At 41.3% G+C, this 19,128-nt stretch overlaps 1 protein-coding gene across 1 annotated transcript in view; it reads left to right on the top strand.

The window, feature by feature from the left end:
• The window catches only part of CNTNAP5 (contactin associated protein family member 5), an 869,192-nt gene that overhangs the window by 555,618 nt on the left and 294,446 nt on the right, over nt 1–19,128 (top strand). Inside the window, exon 12 of the mRNA XM_053598220.1 lies at nt 8,292–8,411. Coding sequence (XP_053454195.1) covers nt 8,292–8,411 — 120 coding nt within the window. The remainder of the gene's footprint in view (nt 1–8,291; nt 8,412–19,128) is intronic.

Raw genomic sequence — 19,128 nt, 5'->3', positions numbered from 1 at the left:
GGAAACACTTGACCTCTCTTATCACTAATAAGCTGCCAACTCCAGTGTTGGGGTGATCCTGAAAACATAACTGGGGAGGGTGAAGGAGAAGTGGCCCATGGGAGGGGCAACCGCTGTGGCCACCCACCCTTACCCACATGTGTCAGTAGATGGCCAGGGATGTGTGTGATCTTCCATAGCCTTTCATGGCCTGCACTGGCTTCACAAGCACGAGATAAATGTGTGCGCTACATCTCTTGCACCCTCCAAAACTCATGTAAAATGTCCCTCGTGGGATGTGATAACTAAACAGGGAAAGGATTTCCGGGGAATGTGGGTCCAGTTTGGTTTAAAGTGACAGGACTCAAATCCATCATCATAGCATAAACTGATAATGACGAAAGGAAGGCAAACATCAGGACACACATGCACATTCCCCAATTTTACAAAAATACACTGGAAAAACACTAACCAAAAAAAAAAAAAAAGAAAGAAACAAAGGAAAAAGGGACAAGAAAATGTCAAAAGCCAGAAAGGGAGTAGATGAATTGTGACGGATTACCAGACTTAAAAAGCTGAACTTTAATTCAGATAGAGTAAAATCCAAGAAACAGACATATTATATTACAAATTCACCAAAGAAACGGTCTATAAAACCAGGGTATGGTGCCCCATGATCACATTAATGTACACAGCTATGATTTAATAATAATAAAAAAAAATTCACCAAAGGCATAGACATTGGATATTTTAGTTATTTACTCTGCAAGTGAAGGCAACGGTAAAATTAAATTAGGAAGCATAAAGAGTAATCTCAGTTTGTGTAAGAAGTAGACAGATTATCAACCCTCTCCTCTATTATGGACCCTTGGTGTTGCACCTTCACCACCCAGAGAGAAGCCAGGAGCGTTGTCTTCCAGAGGCTTCTCTTTCCATTCTTGAAATTGGGAGAAAACATATATCGTTGAAGGAAGCTGAACTCTGTTGAAATTGAAAGCATTTATATACAAAATGCTAAGGCTTCCTAGCCTTCTCCTATTCAGTAGTTAAGTGTACATCACCTAAATCACAGACTCTATTAAGACCAAGAGAAAAGACCTAAAGAATCTAACATGGGAATTTCTCATAAAATGGTCAAGCCAGAAAAGCCTACATTAAAGGTCTTGGACATGGATGGAGCTGGAACATATTCTTCTTAGTAAAGTATCACAAGAATGGAAGAAAAAGTATCCAATGTACTCAGCCCTACTATGAAACTAATGTATGGCTTTCATATGAAAGCTATAACCTAGTTATAACCTAAGAATATGGGGAAGGGGGAAAGGGAGGGGAGGGAGGGGGGAGGATGGGTGGAGAGAGGGTGATTGGTGGGATTACAGCTGCGGTGCATCTTACAAGGGTACATGTGAAACTTAGTAAATGTAGAATATAAATGTCTTAACACAATAACCAGGAAGGTTATGTCAACCAGTGTGATGAAAGTGTGTCAAACGGTCTATAAAACCAGTATATGGTGCCCCATGATCACATTAATGTACACAGCTATGATTTAATAAAAAAAAATAAATAAAAAAAATAAAGGTCTTGGAAGGTAAACCACAGACATTTGCTCAAAGATATCAGTAAGTATTTCAGGGATCACCATCACATATGAGAGCATTGCAAAAGATTCCCTGACATATGTGAGTGAAAGAATATGTGAGTAAAATATGTGAGTAAAAGACAGAGGCCAAAACAAATCAATCAACCAAACACACACGACTTAAAGGGAACAGCCCATATGGAAAGAAGAAAGTATCAAGGGAAATACATGTAACTAAAATTCTCAGCGATTTTAAATAAACATTGCATCTATAAATCAAAAATCGCCCCCTAGTAAAGAAAATAATGGTCAAAGGGAAGCAATGTCCTAGAAGTTTAAAATGAAACAAATGAAATAGCTAAAATGTCAAACTGTCCAAATATTATTTCGTGGGTCAATCATTAAACCAATTGTGGTATGTTCATAACATGAAATACTATTAACAATTAAATAAAAATAAACTATGTTTTAAAGAATTTAAATGGATTCCAAGTGAATTATGCTGAGTGAAAAAAGGCAGTTTAAGAGGAGTGTCTCGTATGAGGATAAGAAGACATTCCAAAGTTCCAAGGAGACACCTGTGACCAAAAGATACTTCTTATTTTAAAATAAGAATTCTAAAATTCATAGAATATCTGAAAGACCTTAATATCAAAAAAAAAATTATTGGAGACATTTCCAAATGTCCATAAAAGATAAAATCACATACTTGTTGCTCCAGTACCTTTTATCCAACTTCAACAGTTACCAATGTTCAGCCACTTTCATTATTACTCTCGCCCCTTATTTTTTTATGGATCATTTTAGAAAAAAAAAAAAATGTGGACATATCATTTCATTAAAACTATTTATATTGAATGATTGTCTAACACAAAACAACTTTACATTTTTAAAAACATTACCACAGTCCAATTATCAAACCCAACCAAACCTAAAAATATTTTCTTAATGTCATTTGAAAATCTAATCTTTAATTTTTCTGGTTTTAACATCTCCCTTTCTTCCCTGCCTCCCTCCCTCCCTTCCCTGTTCCTTTCACCCTCTCCCTTCTCTCTCTCTCTCTCTCTCTCTTTTTCTTTCTTTCCTCCTTCCTTTCCCCCTCCCCAGCCCTCCCCTCCTCCCCCCCGAGCCTCCTCCCCTCACCTCCCCTTCCCTTCCCTTCCCATGTTTAAATCAAGTTCCAAACTAGGTCTATATACAGTGTTTATTGCTATGTCTCCCACCCCCCTGCCCAATTCTTGTCATTTGTTTTTTGAAAATGGGTCTAACCTTCTTGCATTCTGGATTTAACTAACCATATCTTTATGTTATAGCTGAGCATGCTTCTTTATCTCTTCCCGTAAGTTAGTGTTTAAATCTTAGGGCTTGCCTAGATCAAGCTTCAATTTGGGAGCAAGAATAGGATTTAGGCAGTGCGATGTATTACTTATTGTATCACATTAGAGGCACCCTGAGAATCACTTTGAGGGACATTGACTGTGTTGTGCCCCATCAATATTTCACACTTGGTTTAGCAGTCCTTGACCACCATTGTCTAACCCTTGATTACACTGGGGGATTACTAAAGGACGCTTTTCAAATGCCATTATTCCTTTTCCACTTTCTGGCTTGTTTATTCTTTACAGATTTGTTTTTTTCATGGGCTGTTAGGTTACTCTCAAATACAGTTCCTCTCAAAAGGCAGAATATGATCTCTATTCTTTCCAATTTTCATAGCATGACTTTATTCACTAGCAACCTTAGTGGTGAACCTTAGAGGTGAACCAATAGACTTAGGTAGATGAGATGGATAAATAGACAGAAACTCGTAAATTGTACATGTTTGATACTTGCAGTGATTAATTTTTATCATGCCAAAATTATCCCATTATATCAGCTTCTTGTGCCATTTTGACATGATTGCAATCTTTGATAAGATTTTTCTTTTTAGACAAAACAAGCTGATCTCATTCTGTACTCTCTCTGCTCCAAAAAAAAAAAAAAAAAAAAAGAAAGAAAAGAAAAGAAGAAGAAAAAAAAAAGGACTCAGTAAAACCTCTGTTCTTTTTAAGTGGTAAATTGTGTTTAAATTTATCTATACTATAACAAGCTACTTATGTAGTAGGTTGTTTTTATCACTCTCAGTAGTTTAAACATGAAAATATGTCATTTAAAAGAAAAGCATTAAATAATGAGTTTGCACTGATATTACCAACTTTAAGATTATAGAATTTTATATAGTTTTTGCACTTCATATTTAATCTTTTACAATGAAAATTTTAGATTCTGTCGAAAATAATGTTATTTATTAGTATTTTCCTTGGTATAAATAATAGTTTTGTAATTCAATAGTAATAGTGATTAAAAAGAATATTATTTAATTTAGGACTTTCGTCTTATTGATAGTACATATTCTACCATACCCTATTAGTCAAACTACTCTTTTGTTTATTTATTATTTATTTAGACAGAGTCTCAGTCTGTTTCCTCAGGCTAGAATGTGGTGGCATCAGCCTGTCTCATAGCAATCTCAAACTTCTGCACTCAGGTGATCCTCCTGCCTTAGTCTCTTGAATAGCTGGGACTATAGGTGCCTATCAAGATGCCTGGCTACTTTTTCTACTTTTCGTAGAGACAGGATCTTGCTCTTGCTCAAGTTAGTTTCAAACTCCTGAAATCAAGGGACCCTCCTGCCTCACTCTGCCAGAGGACTAAGATGATAGGCATGAGCCTCAAACTACTGTTTCAACATCAAATATGTTTAAATCTATGAGTTTACTGTAATATTAAAAATATTCTGATTGGTCACTTTCAGAGACATTATGGAAATACATCTTTTTAAAATGATGCAGGAAAAGCATTGAACATTTATCTTGCTTTTCCCATCTAATCTTACAGTTTAGGGAAATCAATTAATTGATGAGGGATGTTCTGTTTTGTAAAGTATTCCCACTAATAAATCAGGAAGGAATGAGAGAGTTATAGTAACTACTCACCGGCTGGTCTGTCTTTGGGCAAAGTACTCCTATTGTATGAGCTCATTTCCAATATCATAAATAGGAATGCTGTTTTACCAGGCTTTGCTCTCTGAGATCCCTCAGCAACTGAGGCAACATTTAAGGAACAAGTAAGAATATGAGCAATAGTAGGTTAGCTCAGGTAGTAAATCGCCTCGCACTTTCAGTGGCTTAGAAAAATAAATATTTCTTTTATGTTCACAGTACACTGCAGTGTGACCCTGCTCCATAAACTCAGACAGTGACACAGTCCAATTCTATCCTATAGCTTTATTTCATTTACGATTGAGATCCTTTCCAAGGGTTTCGGTTGGTTCTGTGACTTGCTTTGGTCAATAGGGCATCAACAAAGTTAGGCCTGATAAGCACTTACTCCGTGGTTGCTCTGGGGTCCTTTACCATGTAAACTCCCCTGCTGGAGAGTGAGAGGCTGTATAGACAGGACCTAAGCACTGCTGCTGGTCATTAGCCTGCCCCACTGGCCCAGCAGCTGGCCTTGGCTGCAAAAGAAGTTGACCTGTAGAGCAATGGTATGGTTGTTGTTTTAACTCAGTCAAATTTGGAGTATTTTTTTTTCTTTTTTGTGTGTTTGTTTTTATTTATTTGTATGTGTGTGTGATTGTTTTTATATAGCAATACATAACTGATTCACGGAGAATATAGATAACAGAAGATTAGCAAAATATACTGGTAATTGTTGAAGTTGATTGTGATGATATCAGGTTCATTTATTACCCTCTGTGCCCTTTGAAGGTATTTGAATGTTTCCGTAACAAAAGAATGAAGAAGAGAATATTGGACTTCAGTATTACCTGGAAGAATTCCTAGATAAATTCATTTGTTTTCATTTCCTTTAAATGTTCAAAAATTGCTTTTCTATTCCATTTAATTTGTACTTTTTAATTCTTTATAATAGTTTTGTGGTTTTGAAGTTGATCATCTAGAAAGGCATAACTTTCATCTCTGTCCCCTCTGTCCATTTTTTTCTCTCCTTCTCTGTTAACTATTCATTTATATTAGTTCTTACCTGCATAATTTGGGAGACATTTTAGACAACCCTAGTAGATTTGGAGTTAAATTAGTAATATATCTATATAAAACTGGGCTAATGAGGGAATAAGGCAATTATTAATTTTAAGAAAAACTAAATTTGTTCAGAAAAGGAAAATTAATCACATTATAATGTGTGGTCAATTTGTGACTAGTGTTTAGATTGCCATATCACCATAAATAGTAACTATTTATCTCATTAAAATACAATACAATTATAATGGAAAGAGGAGGAGATGAAAAGTTGATTATATTTGGGGGATGGAGGGAGAAAAAGAGCTAAGTTTTCTTCTTCCATATGGGTAAGTGGCTAGGTAACGCACGAAAGTGAAAAAAAATCAATAAGGAACATTATAGGTATGCTATTTAGAGATGTATTATTAATAATAGTCAATACCAAAAGAATAAGAATGAAAAGTCATCATGTCTGCACAGAAGTGAGTTAACAGATGTTGGTTTTTCAGAATAAGCCTGTGTGGTTTATAAGGAAATCAGGGTGGGGGGGATCAAGTGAACAAAAAACATGAAACAATAAGAGGAAACATGACATAAAACGAGGGGATAATAATGATGATGCTGATGCTGAGGACAGTTCATATTTGTCAAGCACTTCCCATGTGCCACCCGGGGATCATATGCTTGAATTCTTAGCACAGAAGTATGAGGTAGGAGCTGTATAGATCTATAAGGAAGTTAATTCTGTGCTGGTTTAATGGCTGTCGATTGTAATGAATCATTAGAACATGCAGCACACGAAACAGCACTTGTCATCATCTCCTAGTTGTTCTCAGTCTGTGAGCCACTTAGCTGGGTGTCTGGTTTGTTCTCTGAGGCAGCCACAGGGAAGATGTTGGTGGGAGCTGCAGTCATCACATGTTTGACTGTGGGCACCTGCCTCTGCTCATTCATGGCCTCAGCAGTCACTCACGGCCTCAGGGCTCACTCACGGCCTCAGGGCTCACTCACGGCCTCAGAGCTCACTCACGTGTGTGCTGCCGAAACTTGCAAGCTTACTCCATCCTGGTGACCTGGCAGTTGGCTTCTACCACGGCAAGTGCTCAGGATCACTCAAGATGGAAACCACCATGGTCCTTTATACTCTAATCTTGGAAATGACATCCATCACTCTTGTCATGTTGCATTTGTTAGAGGCGGTTGGCAAGTCCGGCCCTCTCAGAGAAAGGGTATGGGGGTATGAGCAGAGCAGCAGCACCAGCGAGTGTCCGCGGTGAAGGCAAACCACCATAGGCTGGTTCCCGTAGGGAGTAAGTGGTAGCCCAGACAAGCAAAATCACCTGTTTTGATTCCAAGGTTCTTATTCGTAACTACCCAGGTGCTGCTGGGATGACAGAACCTTCTTCCACATGATTGTCATCTTGGGAGCGTGAGCGTAATTGGGGAGGGGCCCCCCACAAAGGCTTGACGTCCACGAGTGTGACACGCACCTGCATGTGTTATCGGGTTCAGGCAAACATAAATAAGTTGCACATTATGCTCGAAATAATGGGGCGCATATCCCATTCCAGGGACCTCCTGCTGCAGAAAGCACGCAGAGATGTAAGGCTACCCCTGAACACAACCTTGAATTCACTCTAATTTATAAAAAGTCAAACCCTCTCAGGCTTTACACCTCCCCTGGTAATGAATTATTTGAGGCACCCCTCACACTTGATTATGACAAACTGCAGCTCCATGGTTCTGGGATGGGGCATTAGTCACAGGGGCAGGAGCTGGGCAAGGTGAGGGATTTGCACTATATCTTGAAAGCAGTTGGGAGCTGCTCAGGTGTTTCAGGCATGGCAGGGTGACACAATGGGCTGTGTGCCTCCTGCTCTGAGCTAGTATAGACAGTATACACTGTCTCCTTTATACTCCAATAGATTTATTCCTGCTGGAATAAATAAAATAGATAAATAAAATTTATATTTCTCAAACCTGCAGATTGGGGAAAGCCCCTGTCTCCAGGCACCTGAGCCTGCCCCTATGTGAAAAACCACAAAAATCTCTGTGGCTGCCAGCCAGGCTGTGAGCTTTCAGGGGGAATTCTGTCCCCTGACAGCAGCCACATCTATTGTCATGTATTAAGAACCCAGCAAATACTTGTTAACTCAAACCTGACTTTGCACTTTCCTATATATTAGTTATCATGCTGAGCCCTTTTTATCTAGATATAAGGCAATGTCCCTTCATGTTCCCAATAAAAAGTCCTAATTGTACATAGGCATTATTTGTTTAATTTACAAGTCAAACATTTCTCCAGCTCTTGTGAGTGTGGCACTCTGCTAGCTGTCAGGAGTCATCGTCAAATACGTAGCATAGCTCTGCTTATAGATCCTGCAACCCGATGAGAGGGTCTGAAGAGGAGGTGGCTGATCCTGGCTCCCCATACAGTGGGAGCACAGGGGAGGGGCACGTTACAGGCTTTTAAAAGGATATAACCTCGGAGCTAATTTTAGAAGAATGAATGAGTTCAGATGAATGGATGATGTGAGTTTGTCAAGGACATGGATGTGCTGGTTTGTTAAAGCTCTGAGGAAAAAGTCAGAGCCATAGAAGAAGGGGAAAAAATAATATACATACATACCCACACACAAAGAGTAAAGATAAGTAGGAGTTACTGTCCCCAGCAGAGGGATATGCAAATCCAAGCAACGTTGTTCTCTGCTGCCTTTATGTCTTTTCAGCCATCTACGAGCAGTCCTGCGAGGTGTACAGGCACCAGGGGAACACAGCTGGCTTCTTCCACATCGACTCGGATGGCAGCGGGCCCCTGGGACCCCTCCAAGTGTACTGCAACATCACTGGTAAGGCTGCAGAATCTCCATGTGTGCGTAAACCGACCACCTGATGCTACAAAACAAAAGGAAACATGCCAGCAGCAGAAACCTGTATAAACACAGATTTAAAGGACCAACCTATGGAGGGAAAGGGTATTTTGGTGAATAACAGGAGGTCACAGCTTCATGAGAGATAGAGCAAAGAAAGCTTGTGAATGGTCCTAATCGTGATGTTTCAGTGAAGCAAGAATTAATGTTCATGCTTTTCCTGTTGGGTTTGCTAAGGACATCTCCGATAAAACTCAAGAACAGAAAAAAAAAAAAAAAAAGGAAAATAAACAAAAAAAAACAAAATGCATAATTAGTGGGAAGCCCTGACTCCAAAAGTAGGGAAGGTTGATTGGTGTTTGACCCTGAGGACTCTGTGACCTGGGTGAATCTTCTGTTCTCTCTGAGTTTCAATTGTTTGGCAGTGAAATGGGGATAATAGTGCCTACCCGCTAGAGCTATGAGGATAAAATCCCATCATGTGTATTGGAGCAGCTAGCCAGACTGGTTATCCTCCAGATGCTTAACCGAAGACTGAGCTGCTTCTGTTTTCCCTGGAAATCTCTTGATAGCTTGGAACTTCTTTCTCAAGAACAGACGGACACAGTAAGAGGCAATTATTACACGGGTTTAGAGGCGGCATTGTGATCACTAATTTACTCGGCAATATAATTCCACAAAGCCAAACCCTGATGTAATAGTTATCTAAAAATCCAGCAATGCCAGCACTTGGGCCACTGTCTGCATCACTGATTGGCACATACGCATTTTTTGTTTGTTTCAAGCGTTGGTCTTCAGGGATGCCAGCTGCATCATGTAACGGAGCTAGAAAGCAGGGCCCTCCTAAGGCTCACTGAGCCTGCAGGTCCCAGGCTCCTCTGCAGCAAGGTGACTACATTTATGGAGCTCTTTCTGTAGCCAGACACTGTTCTAGACACGGACGATATGGAGAGAAGTAAGATATAGGGGCTGTCATTCAGGAGACAGTAAGGTTGGGAACACTACTGTGTCATAACACAGCAGAAATGCAAGCAAACCATGGCAAGAAATGTTGAAGAAGGACTTTCAGTAATTTGCCCCTCTGAATACAAAGGGCTGCACTTTCTCTGCAGAAAATGCTAGTTGCCTGGAATCGTAGGTCATTTTATTGCTTCGCCGCCTCACAATGTTTGTGTGTGAGCTAGCTGCTCTTCCACAGCCCTATTAGCATCAGAAGAAAGCGTGTTCCTGTTTACCTTTCATGATTGTAGTAACCTAGAGTGTTCTGCAACCTACTCAGGAACTGGGCCTCTCTATGGATCATGTTTTTTTTTTTTTTTTAACACATCATAATTCACATATGGATTCTTGCTATAAATGCAGACTTCCCAGGCCCAGAAATTCTAATTCAGTAAATTCTTACTGAGCTTTCCAAGTGATTCTGATGCAAAATTTTCCTGGTTTACTCTTTACCAAAACAAACAAACCAACAAACAAACAAATAAGGATGTAATTTGGTTGCAGAATAAGGCAAGAGAGATAAATGCCCACTGCAGGTGGCCAGGTGTGACTCACAGTATCAGGAGTGGTGGCATCAGGTACTGAGCTCCAGCCATCTCTGGGAATGGGACCGGGAGCTGACAAATGCTATCTCTTTTAATCCTCACAACAAAAATCATAGGCAGGCATTTTTTCTTTGTTTTTGTTTTAATCTCCAATGAACATAGAAGGGAAGAGACTATGAGCATTTCACGACTTGCTCAAGGTAATAAATTCTGTGACTAACAGTCAAGGGTCTGGAAGCAAGCAAAACTTTCTGGTTCAGTAATGATTCTTATCACTGAAACAGTAATTGCATTCTTTGTATGGTTTACTTTAAACAGTAGTTTAAAACATGTTATAAAAGTTGGCTCGGTTCCCATAGCTCAATGGCTAGGGCGCCTGCCACACACACCAGGGATGGCAGGTTCAAATCCAGCCTGGGCCTGCTAAACAACAATAACAACTACAACAAAAAAATAGCCAGGCCTTGTTGTGGGCGCCTGTAGTCCCAGCTACCTGGGAGTCCCAGCAAGAGAATTGCTTAAGCCCAAGAGTTTGAGGTTGCTGTGAGCTGTGATGACACAGCATTTGACAGAGGGCAACATAGTAAGACACTGTCTGAAAAAAAAAGTTATAAAAGTAATCAATATTCATTGTAGTAAATTTGAGAGAAAAATAAAAAAAAATATGAAGGGTATGTTAAAGCCACCTATAACCCACAATCTAGGCATTGTTATACTGTTAGAATTCCTTTGGGACTTTCTAAGATTATACATGTTTTTTTTTTCTTTTTTTCTATGAAAGATATATAATTTTAATATATAAGTGTAGATGTTTCCCTATTAAAATATATATTGTGATTAAAATATATACGTTATGTAGAGCTTAGAAATTTTATTTATTATTTTTTTTTTTAATTTTTTTTTTTTGTAGAGACAGAGTCTCACTGACCGCCCTCGGGTAGAGTGCCATGGCATCACACGGCTCACAGCAACCTCTAACTCTTAGGCTTACGCGATTCTCTTGCCTCAGCCTCCCGAGCAGCTGGGCCTACAGGCGCCCACCACAACGCCCGGCTATTTTTTTGTTGCAGTTTGGCCGGGGCTGGGCTTGAACCCACCACCCTTGGCATATGGGGCCGGTGCCCTGCTCACTGAGCCAGAGGCGCTGCCCGAGCTTAGAAATTTTAAACTCTTGTAAATGATGTTAGTACAAGGGCATAGCCTTCTTCATTCACTGGTCTCATTTATGTAACACTGCTTCATCTTGCAACAGGCTTCTCTGAAGGTTTATGTTTGATAGTTTACGTAAGAGTGGCTAAAGGTGAATGTCTGCTGGTACTTAAAGTTACTGTTTTGCTGATTTGATTCTGAAGAAAGGAGAGCGTCTGATTTGTGTTCTGAGCTAATTGGCTTAATATACGTGAACATCTTATGACTATGATTTCTGTGGTCACATGCAGTCAGAAGATGCATAGGGTTTTATTTCTATTTGTTTTCTAAAACACCCTAGAAATAAAAGCAAAGCTCTGTGTAGGCTGAATTACATGATTCTCATATTTAATTGGAAAACACTTTCCTGATACATAAATGTAATGATCAGGTGTGCATCCTTCTATTCAAAAATGTACAATATTCAATGTTCTTATATAGGAATGACTCATAGCCTGAAGAGGGTGATGCAGTGACCCAGGGAACAGAGTGAGGAAGGGAGAGAAGAAATAGAAGTAGAAAACTTGTTCTGTCTCTACCTCTGGCTCCCAAAATCTCGTAAGTTGCTATTCTCTCTGTACTTACCACTTGCATCACTGGGGTGATCTCACAAAAGTTGGGTGGCAGGAGACCTGACTCTTCTTTCTGGGTGGCAGGAGACCTGACTCTTCTTTCTGGGTGGCAGGAGACCTGACTCTTCTTTCTGGGTGACAGGAGACCTGACTCTTCTTTCTGGGTGGCAGGAGCCCTCACTCTTCTTTCTGAAGTTCGTGCTGGTATGCTGAGTGCCTACAGCCAGTCCCTTCTCCCTAAAGTTAGGATCTTGGGCTTTCATAGCTCTTCCTCTGAGAAAGTTTTCTGAGCAATCAATTGAGATTCCACAGAAAGTGGGACGTTTCTCCCAAGAACTCTATGCATACTTGCAAATAGACATCATGAGGCTGAAAATGGGTGGGCTTTCATTGTAGAATAGTGGAAATTTGCATCCTGGCTGCTCCTCTAACAATGCATGCGGAGGCAAGTTAGCTCTCCAGACCGTAGGCAAGGCGATTCCTAACCTGTCCCTGAAGATCTATGTCTATGCTTGTCACCTGCACACCCAGCAGTCTTTAGAGGGGCTATCACCAAATGCTTACACAACAGCTTTGCTATTTGATACAAAGCAGCATCGCCCCTGCCTGGGGAATATGGACTGATATCTTATAGTAACTTAAAGGAGGCAATTAAACTTATTGATAAAGTGGATAGAATCTGCAAAGTGTTGATAGTGTGCCAGATCCAGAACTACATTCTGACCCAGAGGACTCATGGATGGGAGAGGGAGGAGGCACAATTTTTGGATGGAGGATTGAAGGAAGTGATTGATGGAGAAGATCAGACTTTGTTCCCACAGGAACACACATTTGCACTACTTTTAACATTTTTCTAAAATATTTATAATTCAGGCCAGCCCAATATCATTTTAGTCAATATAAATTTGCACATTGTAGGCATGTGCAAGATGCTACAATTGTGCAGGTGTGTTTATGTTGGTTTCCTGAGGGGCTGTGACACAGGCACACCTTGGAGATACCTCAGGTCTGGTTCCACACCATCGTGGTGTCTCAACAAAGAAAGTCAATAAATATTTTTGGGTGTTTTTAGTGTAAATAAAAATTATATTTACCCTATGCTATAGTCTATTATGTGTGCAACAGCATTATGTCTGAAAAAAATGAGGTACATACATTAATTTAAAATACTTCATTGCTAAAAATGTGGACATTCCTATGAGTCATAATCTTTCTGTGGATGAGGGTCTTGCCTTGAGGCTGATGCTGCAGACTGATCAAGGTGGTGGTTGCTGAAGGCTGGGGTGGCTGAGGCAAGTTCTCCAAATAAAACAACAGTGAAGTTTGCTGCATGACTGACTCTCCCTTCCATGAAAGATTTCTCCGTAGCATGATGGCACTTTACCCACAGTAGAACTTTTTCAAAAGTAGAGTCAATCTTGTCACACCCTGCCCACTGCTGCATCAACTAAACTTAGGTAACATTCTAAATCCTTTGTTGTCATTTTTACAAGGAGTAGATTCTATCCCAAGAAATTTGCTTATCCTGGAAGCATCTGTTCAAGGTTCATCCTGAGATGCCAGCAATCCAGCCCCATCTTCAGGCTCCACTTCTAACTCTAGTTCCTCTGCTCTTTCTTTTTTTTTTTTTTTTTTTTGTGGTTTTTTTTTTTGGCCGGGGCTGGGTTTGAACCCGCCACCTCCGGCATATGGGACCGGCACCCTACTCACTGAGCCACAGGCACCGCCCTCCTCTGCTCTTTCTACCACATCCAAGGTTAACCTCCTCCACTGAAGTCTAAAGCGGTAATTATGCTTATTGATAAAGTAGATTGAATCTACAGCTCTGTCAACCATTGATGGCGTGTCAGACCCGGAGCTCTGGTTTGAGTTGCTTCACCAGAGAACTAGAGGATGAGAGAGGGGAGAGGGCAGCACAGTTTTTGGATGGAGAGTTGAGTGAAGTGATTGATGAGGAAGATAAAATACTTAATGATCACCTGTATGAGAACTTGAATCAACTTGTTTCAAATTCCTGTTAATGTTGATGTTTTGACCTCCTCCAATGAATCGTGAATGTTCTTATAGCATTCAGAACAGTGAAACTTCTCCAGAAATACTTCCATTTATTTTGCTTAGATCCATTAGAGGAATCACTTTCTATGGAACCTCTACCCTTATGAAATGTATTGCATAAAGAATAAGACTAGAAAGTCACAATTACTTCTTGTTCCATGGGCTGCAGAATGGGTGTGTGTTAGCAGGCAGGGAAGCAGCATTCACCTCCTGTACATCTCCACCAGAGCTCCTGGGTGACCAGGGGCATTGTCGATGTGCAGTAATAAGCTGAAAGGAATCATTTTTTATGAGCACTAAGTCTCAATAGTGGGCTTGGAGCATTCAGTATACCTTGTTGTAAACAGATGCGCTGTCATCCAGGCTTTGTTGTTCCATTTATAGAGCACGGGCAGAGTAGATTTAGCATAATTCTTAAGGATCTCAAGATTTTCAGTATTCTAAATGACAATTGGCTTCAACTTAAAGTCACCGGTTTCATTATTAGCTCCTAATAAGAGCCCACCTGATTTTTCAGATGTTGAAGATAGGCACTGACTTTTCTCCAGCTATGAAAGTCCTGGTGGCATCTTCTTCCAATCAAAGACTCGTTTATCTACATTGAGAAATCTGTTGTTTGGTGTAGGCACTTGTATTGATGTACTTACCCAGATCTTCTGGATAACCACCGCAGCTTCCACATCAGCACTTGCTGCTTCACCTTGCGCTTTTGTGCTACAGAGGAGGTGTCTTTCCTTAAGCCTCTTGAACTGACCTCTGCTGGCATCAAGCTTGTTCATCTCTCTCAGCCCTCATAGAACTGAAGAGTGAGGGCCTCTCTCAGGATGAGGCTGGGGCTTAAGGGAATGTTGTGGCTGGTGTGATCATCCATCCAGACTATTCAAATGTTCTCCATAAAGGCAATCAGGCTCTTTGACTTTCTTAACATTTGTGTGTTCACTGGAGTAGCACTTTTAATTTCCTTCAACAGCATTTTCTCTGGATTCATACCTTGAGTATCAGCCTCTCTTGGCTTGAGACTTACCCTTCTCGCTAAGCTTAATCATTTCTAGCTTTTAATTTGAACATGCAGAGCCCACTACACAGTTATTTCCCTGTCATGTCTCAGGAAGGAGGGAGACCCAAAGAGGGGGAGTGAGGTGGGGGGTGGCCAGTTTTGTAGCGGTCACGTAAGTTCACTACCTTGGATGGATGCTGTTTGTGTGCCTCTAAACAATTGCAACGCACAGGACTATTATCAAAGACAGCTGACCACAGATCACTGCAGCAGATAGAGTAATAATGAAAAGGTTAGAAATACTGTAAGAATTGCCAAGATGTGGCACAGTGACATCAGATGAGCACATGCTGTTGGAAAAATAACATCTCTGTATTTGCTCATTGTGGTGTTGCCACAAACTTTCAATTTCTAAAACATACAGTCTCTATAAAATACAATAAATCAAAGTACAGTAAAATAAGGTATTACTGTGGCAGATTCTGGGCAGCTTAAACAAACAAACAAACAAAACTCAGAAGTGTATTGTCTCACAGTTCTAGAGGCTAGAAATCCAAAATCAAGGTGTCTACAGGGCCACACTTGCTGTGAAAGCTATAGTTTTTGGGGGAGGGGGTGGGTTGCCCAGTTCCTGGTGTTCCTTAGTCTGGGGCCTCAGAGCTTTGAACTCTGGCTCCCAGAGGTCAATACCCTGCCTCCATGTGCCTTTGCCATATGGCTTTCTCCCTCCACATGCCTGTTTTGTTTTGTTTTGTTTCCTTTTCTAGATGGACACAGTTCCTGTTGGATTGAACCCACCCTCATGAAACATGATGTCATCTTAACTTGTTTACGTCTTTAAAGAACCCATTCTCAAATAGGTGACATTCATAGGTAATGAGGGTTAAGACTTCTGTATATCATTTTATGGACAAAATTCAATCCATAACAGTATTATTTTAGTGTTCTTCACAGACTAATCATGGAGAGGACACAGCAGTAATTGAAGGGCAAGGACAGACTATGTACAGTGTGTGCTGGGAGCCCACAGCAGCCCCTTACCTGGCCCGGGGTGGAGTGGAGGAGCTACTGGAAGGCAGCTGGTGCCTCTAAGTCAAGACCTACATGGGGAGGGGGAGCTGGATGGAAGTGGTGAAGGGAGGCCTTCCTGGGGGCAAGGGAGAATAAATGGCAGGAACTGGGTTCTAGGGGCTCCTAGAACCTGCACGTATGTGGGGCCACCAACCCCGCCAAGCTGAGTCACAAGGTTAGACCACTGAAAACCTCATAAAACTGTGACTGATTGGACAAGAAAAGGTCCAACTGATAAGCAGGAGCTGTGGAAGATCCGGGATCTTACCTGGAGTTCCCAGCCAGGAAATCTCTGTCTCAGCCCCAGTAGAACAGAGAAGGAGGAATGGTTTTATCATAGAGGGCTCATGAGCATGTGGATTATTCAGCTGCTGCTGAACAGACAGCACATGGGGACCTTAGCCCCAGTACCTTGTCCCAAGGACAGGGAAGTCCTTCCTGGGAGGAAGGGAAGCACTTAAGGGCAGATTTAAGAGGGGACAAACACATAAAAGGAAGTAGCAGGGTAGAGCTCATGCCACAGAGAGGGTGACAAAGGGGCTGTCCCCACTACCAGGCCTGGAGAGGGGAAGGGGAAGGAATGTTGTCAGAGTGGGAAGGACGGTTCTGTGTCAAGGCCGTGTCCTGGGACAGCAGAGGCCTCCCGTGAAGGGAGCTGCCACTCAGTGGAACGGCCACTCAACCTCACCTTTCCTTGATCCTTCCAGTTCCAGTCCCTTTCCCATGCTCTCACTGACAAAACCCAGCTAGAATCAGAAGGCAAAACCACTTAGTGACAGGATTCTTTTGTTCAGCCTTCCTGGGCCCAGAGAAGTGTGGAGAGGAGTGAAAAGCAGGACTGGTAGGGCATATGGGATGGTGTCCACCCAACCCACTCAAAGAAGTTATCAAAGATGGTGGTGAGGGGAGGAGCTGTAAGTGAAATCCACCTACCATACAAATCATTAAGCGTAGGCTTGTTCAATAAATTTCAACCTGATCAAGAAAGGGCCTCCTTTTATGTAACACACAGGCAACAAGAGACGTGGACAAGTGCCTGGACCCCGGGAGGTGAGATGGGCACTCCTCTTGTAAATAGCTGAGACACAAGTAGACGCAAGTGGGAGAAACTGTGACATACTGAAGGTGATGTTTTGTCAGAAGGTCTGTGATCCATGCTGCTGTCTGTTGAATGGACTGGATGCAGGCCATTCCAGAGATAGAGGGCTCTGCTACCACCCTTGGCTGCAGCAGGCCAACTGGGCCAGTAGGGAGGGATGCATTGGAGACACCAGGAATCTCGAGGGGCCTATGAAGTGGGTTGCTAGATGAAAACACACATAAGGTGAGCTTGGAGGATGGGGAGAAGCCATCAGAAAGTGAAGGAAAGATGGGAATGGAGAAAGAATGGGGGCACAGGTTGAAATCAGAGAACACTCAAGGTTCCCACATAGGAATCCTGGGTTGACAAGACAGGAGAAAGTGGCTTCTCCGTGGTTTGTTATTCTTTCCTTTGGATGATGGTTACTTTTATGCATCTACTTGGCCAGGACATGGTAGCCAGACACTTTGTTGAACATTGATGCTTTCTGTGAAAGTGTTTTTTGATTAAGATTAATTTTTAAATGAGTGAAAACTGAATAGACCCTCTATAATGTGGATGGAACTCAGCCAATCGGTGAAAGCCCTTAATAGAATAAAGGCTGCCCTTCCTGAACATGAAGGCATTCTGACAGCAGGTGTTTCTGGTTTCAAACTGCATCTGTTTCCTCAGTCTCAAGACTACAGCCTACCTTGAAGATTTTGGACATACTTAGCTTCTATAATCCAATACCTTAAAATCTCTCTCCCTCTTACATATAAATATGGTAATAAAGATATACATACATATATACAAAGGGTACCAAAAACGTACACACATTTTAAGAAAGGAAAAAAATGTTTTAAAATTAGAATACTCAAGTCATGTTTGACTTTTGCAATTACAAGAACTACAAAATAACAAATGTTATTGGTATATATTGAGTTTCACAATTTTAATACAGGTTTTTTCCTTTCTTAAAATGTGTATATATTTTTGGCACCCTCTGTATCCATATTGTAATACATATGTAATACATATATACATAAAAATATATGTGTACATATATGAGGTTGGACAACTAAGTTTGTGAATTCAACCCAGAAAAAGTACTACCTACCTCATTGCTGAATATCACTGTGTCACCTTCAAAGCACTCCCCTTGAGAAGCTGTGCACAGATGCCAGGGCCTAGTCTACCCTTCAGAGCACTTTTTCTAGGAAGTAGTTTGCAAACTTAATTGTCAGATCTTGATGATGACAGCTGTGATGGCCATTCCAGAAAAAGAATTCCAAAATTGCTTTGAGAAGCGGACTAGGCACTTGCACGGCTGTGTGGCTTCCCAGGGGGAGTACTTTGAAGGTCTGCAGCACTTTTTCTGGGACGCGTTTGAGAGCCTGTCTGTCCAAACTCGTCATAGACACATGTGCGCACTCGCGTGCACACACACACACTCAGAGCATCTGAAATTTAGTTCATCAGTGGGTCCTGTGTCTCGGGAGACTCAGCTGGGTCCGTGTCCCTGCTCTGTGTTCCCCTCTTTCCTCGGTAGTTTCCTACCTTGACCCTGACCATGCTACGGTATAACCACTAGTGTTTACTCTTGTGCCCCAACACAGCTGTGAGCTCCTGGTGGGGAAAGAAGGGACAGGGTGTGATAAATTCTTGGATGTGCTTTCACACATGCTCTAACGAGTCCAGTGTAAATTGAACTCAGAGAAATCACTGCTAAATTGAAGACTGATTTCTATCTTTACTCTTTCTTTTCCCTTCCACTTCCCATATTTTATTTCCGACCCACACCCTGACCTATTAATCAATACCAGTTCAGAACTGTGGAAACAGCCTCAGCGTTTAATCTTAACTGGTCTTGGGTCATTTCTACTCTTTGCAGCATCTTCTGGAAATCCAAGAATAAATATTCTACCTGCTCCCCCAGCCTTGGTGCTCTTTCGTTGATGCCCAGCCCTTCCCAATTTCTCCTTTTCTCAAACACAGGAAGGACTCAGAGTAGGGAAATGAATTTGGGAGTCACCCTGGAGTTTCCCTTCTAGTATTGGCACATGCCAGCTGTGTGGCCTTGGACTGGTCATTTAGCATTTCTGGATCTTACTTTTCTTATCAGTAAAATGGAAATGATCAAAAACAGTAGGTTTTCGAGCTTAATGTGAGAATTAGAATACATATGCAAAATTCTAGCCTCAAAAAG

The sequence above is a fragment of the Nycticebus coucang genome, chromosome 7 (genome assembly GCF_027406575.1).
Source record: "Nycticebus coucang isolate mNycCou1 chromosome 7, mNycCou1.pri, whole genome shotgun sequence".
NCBI lineage: Eukaryota > Metazoa > Chordata > Mammalia > Primates > Lorisidae > Nycticebus > Nycticebus coucang.
Note: the sequence above shows the minus strand (reverse complement) of the source record. Positions and strands in the feature narration are given on the sequence as shown.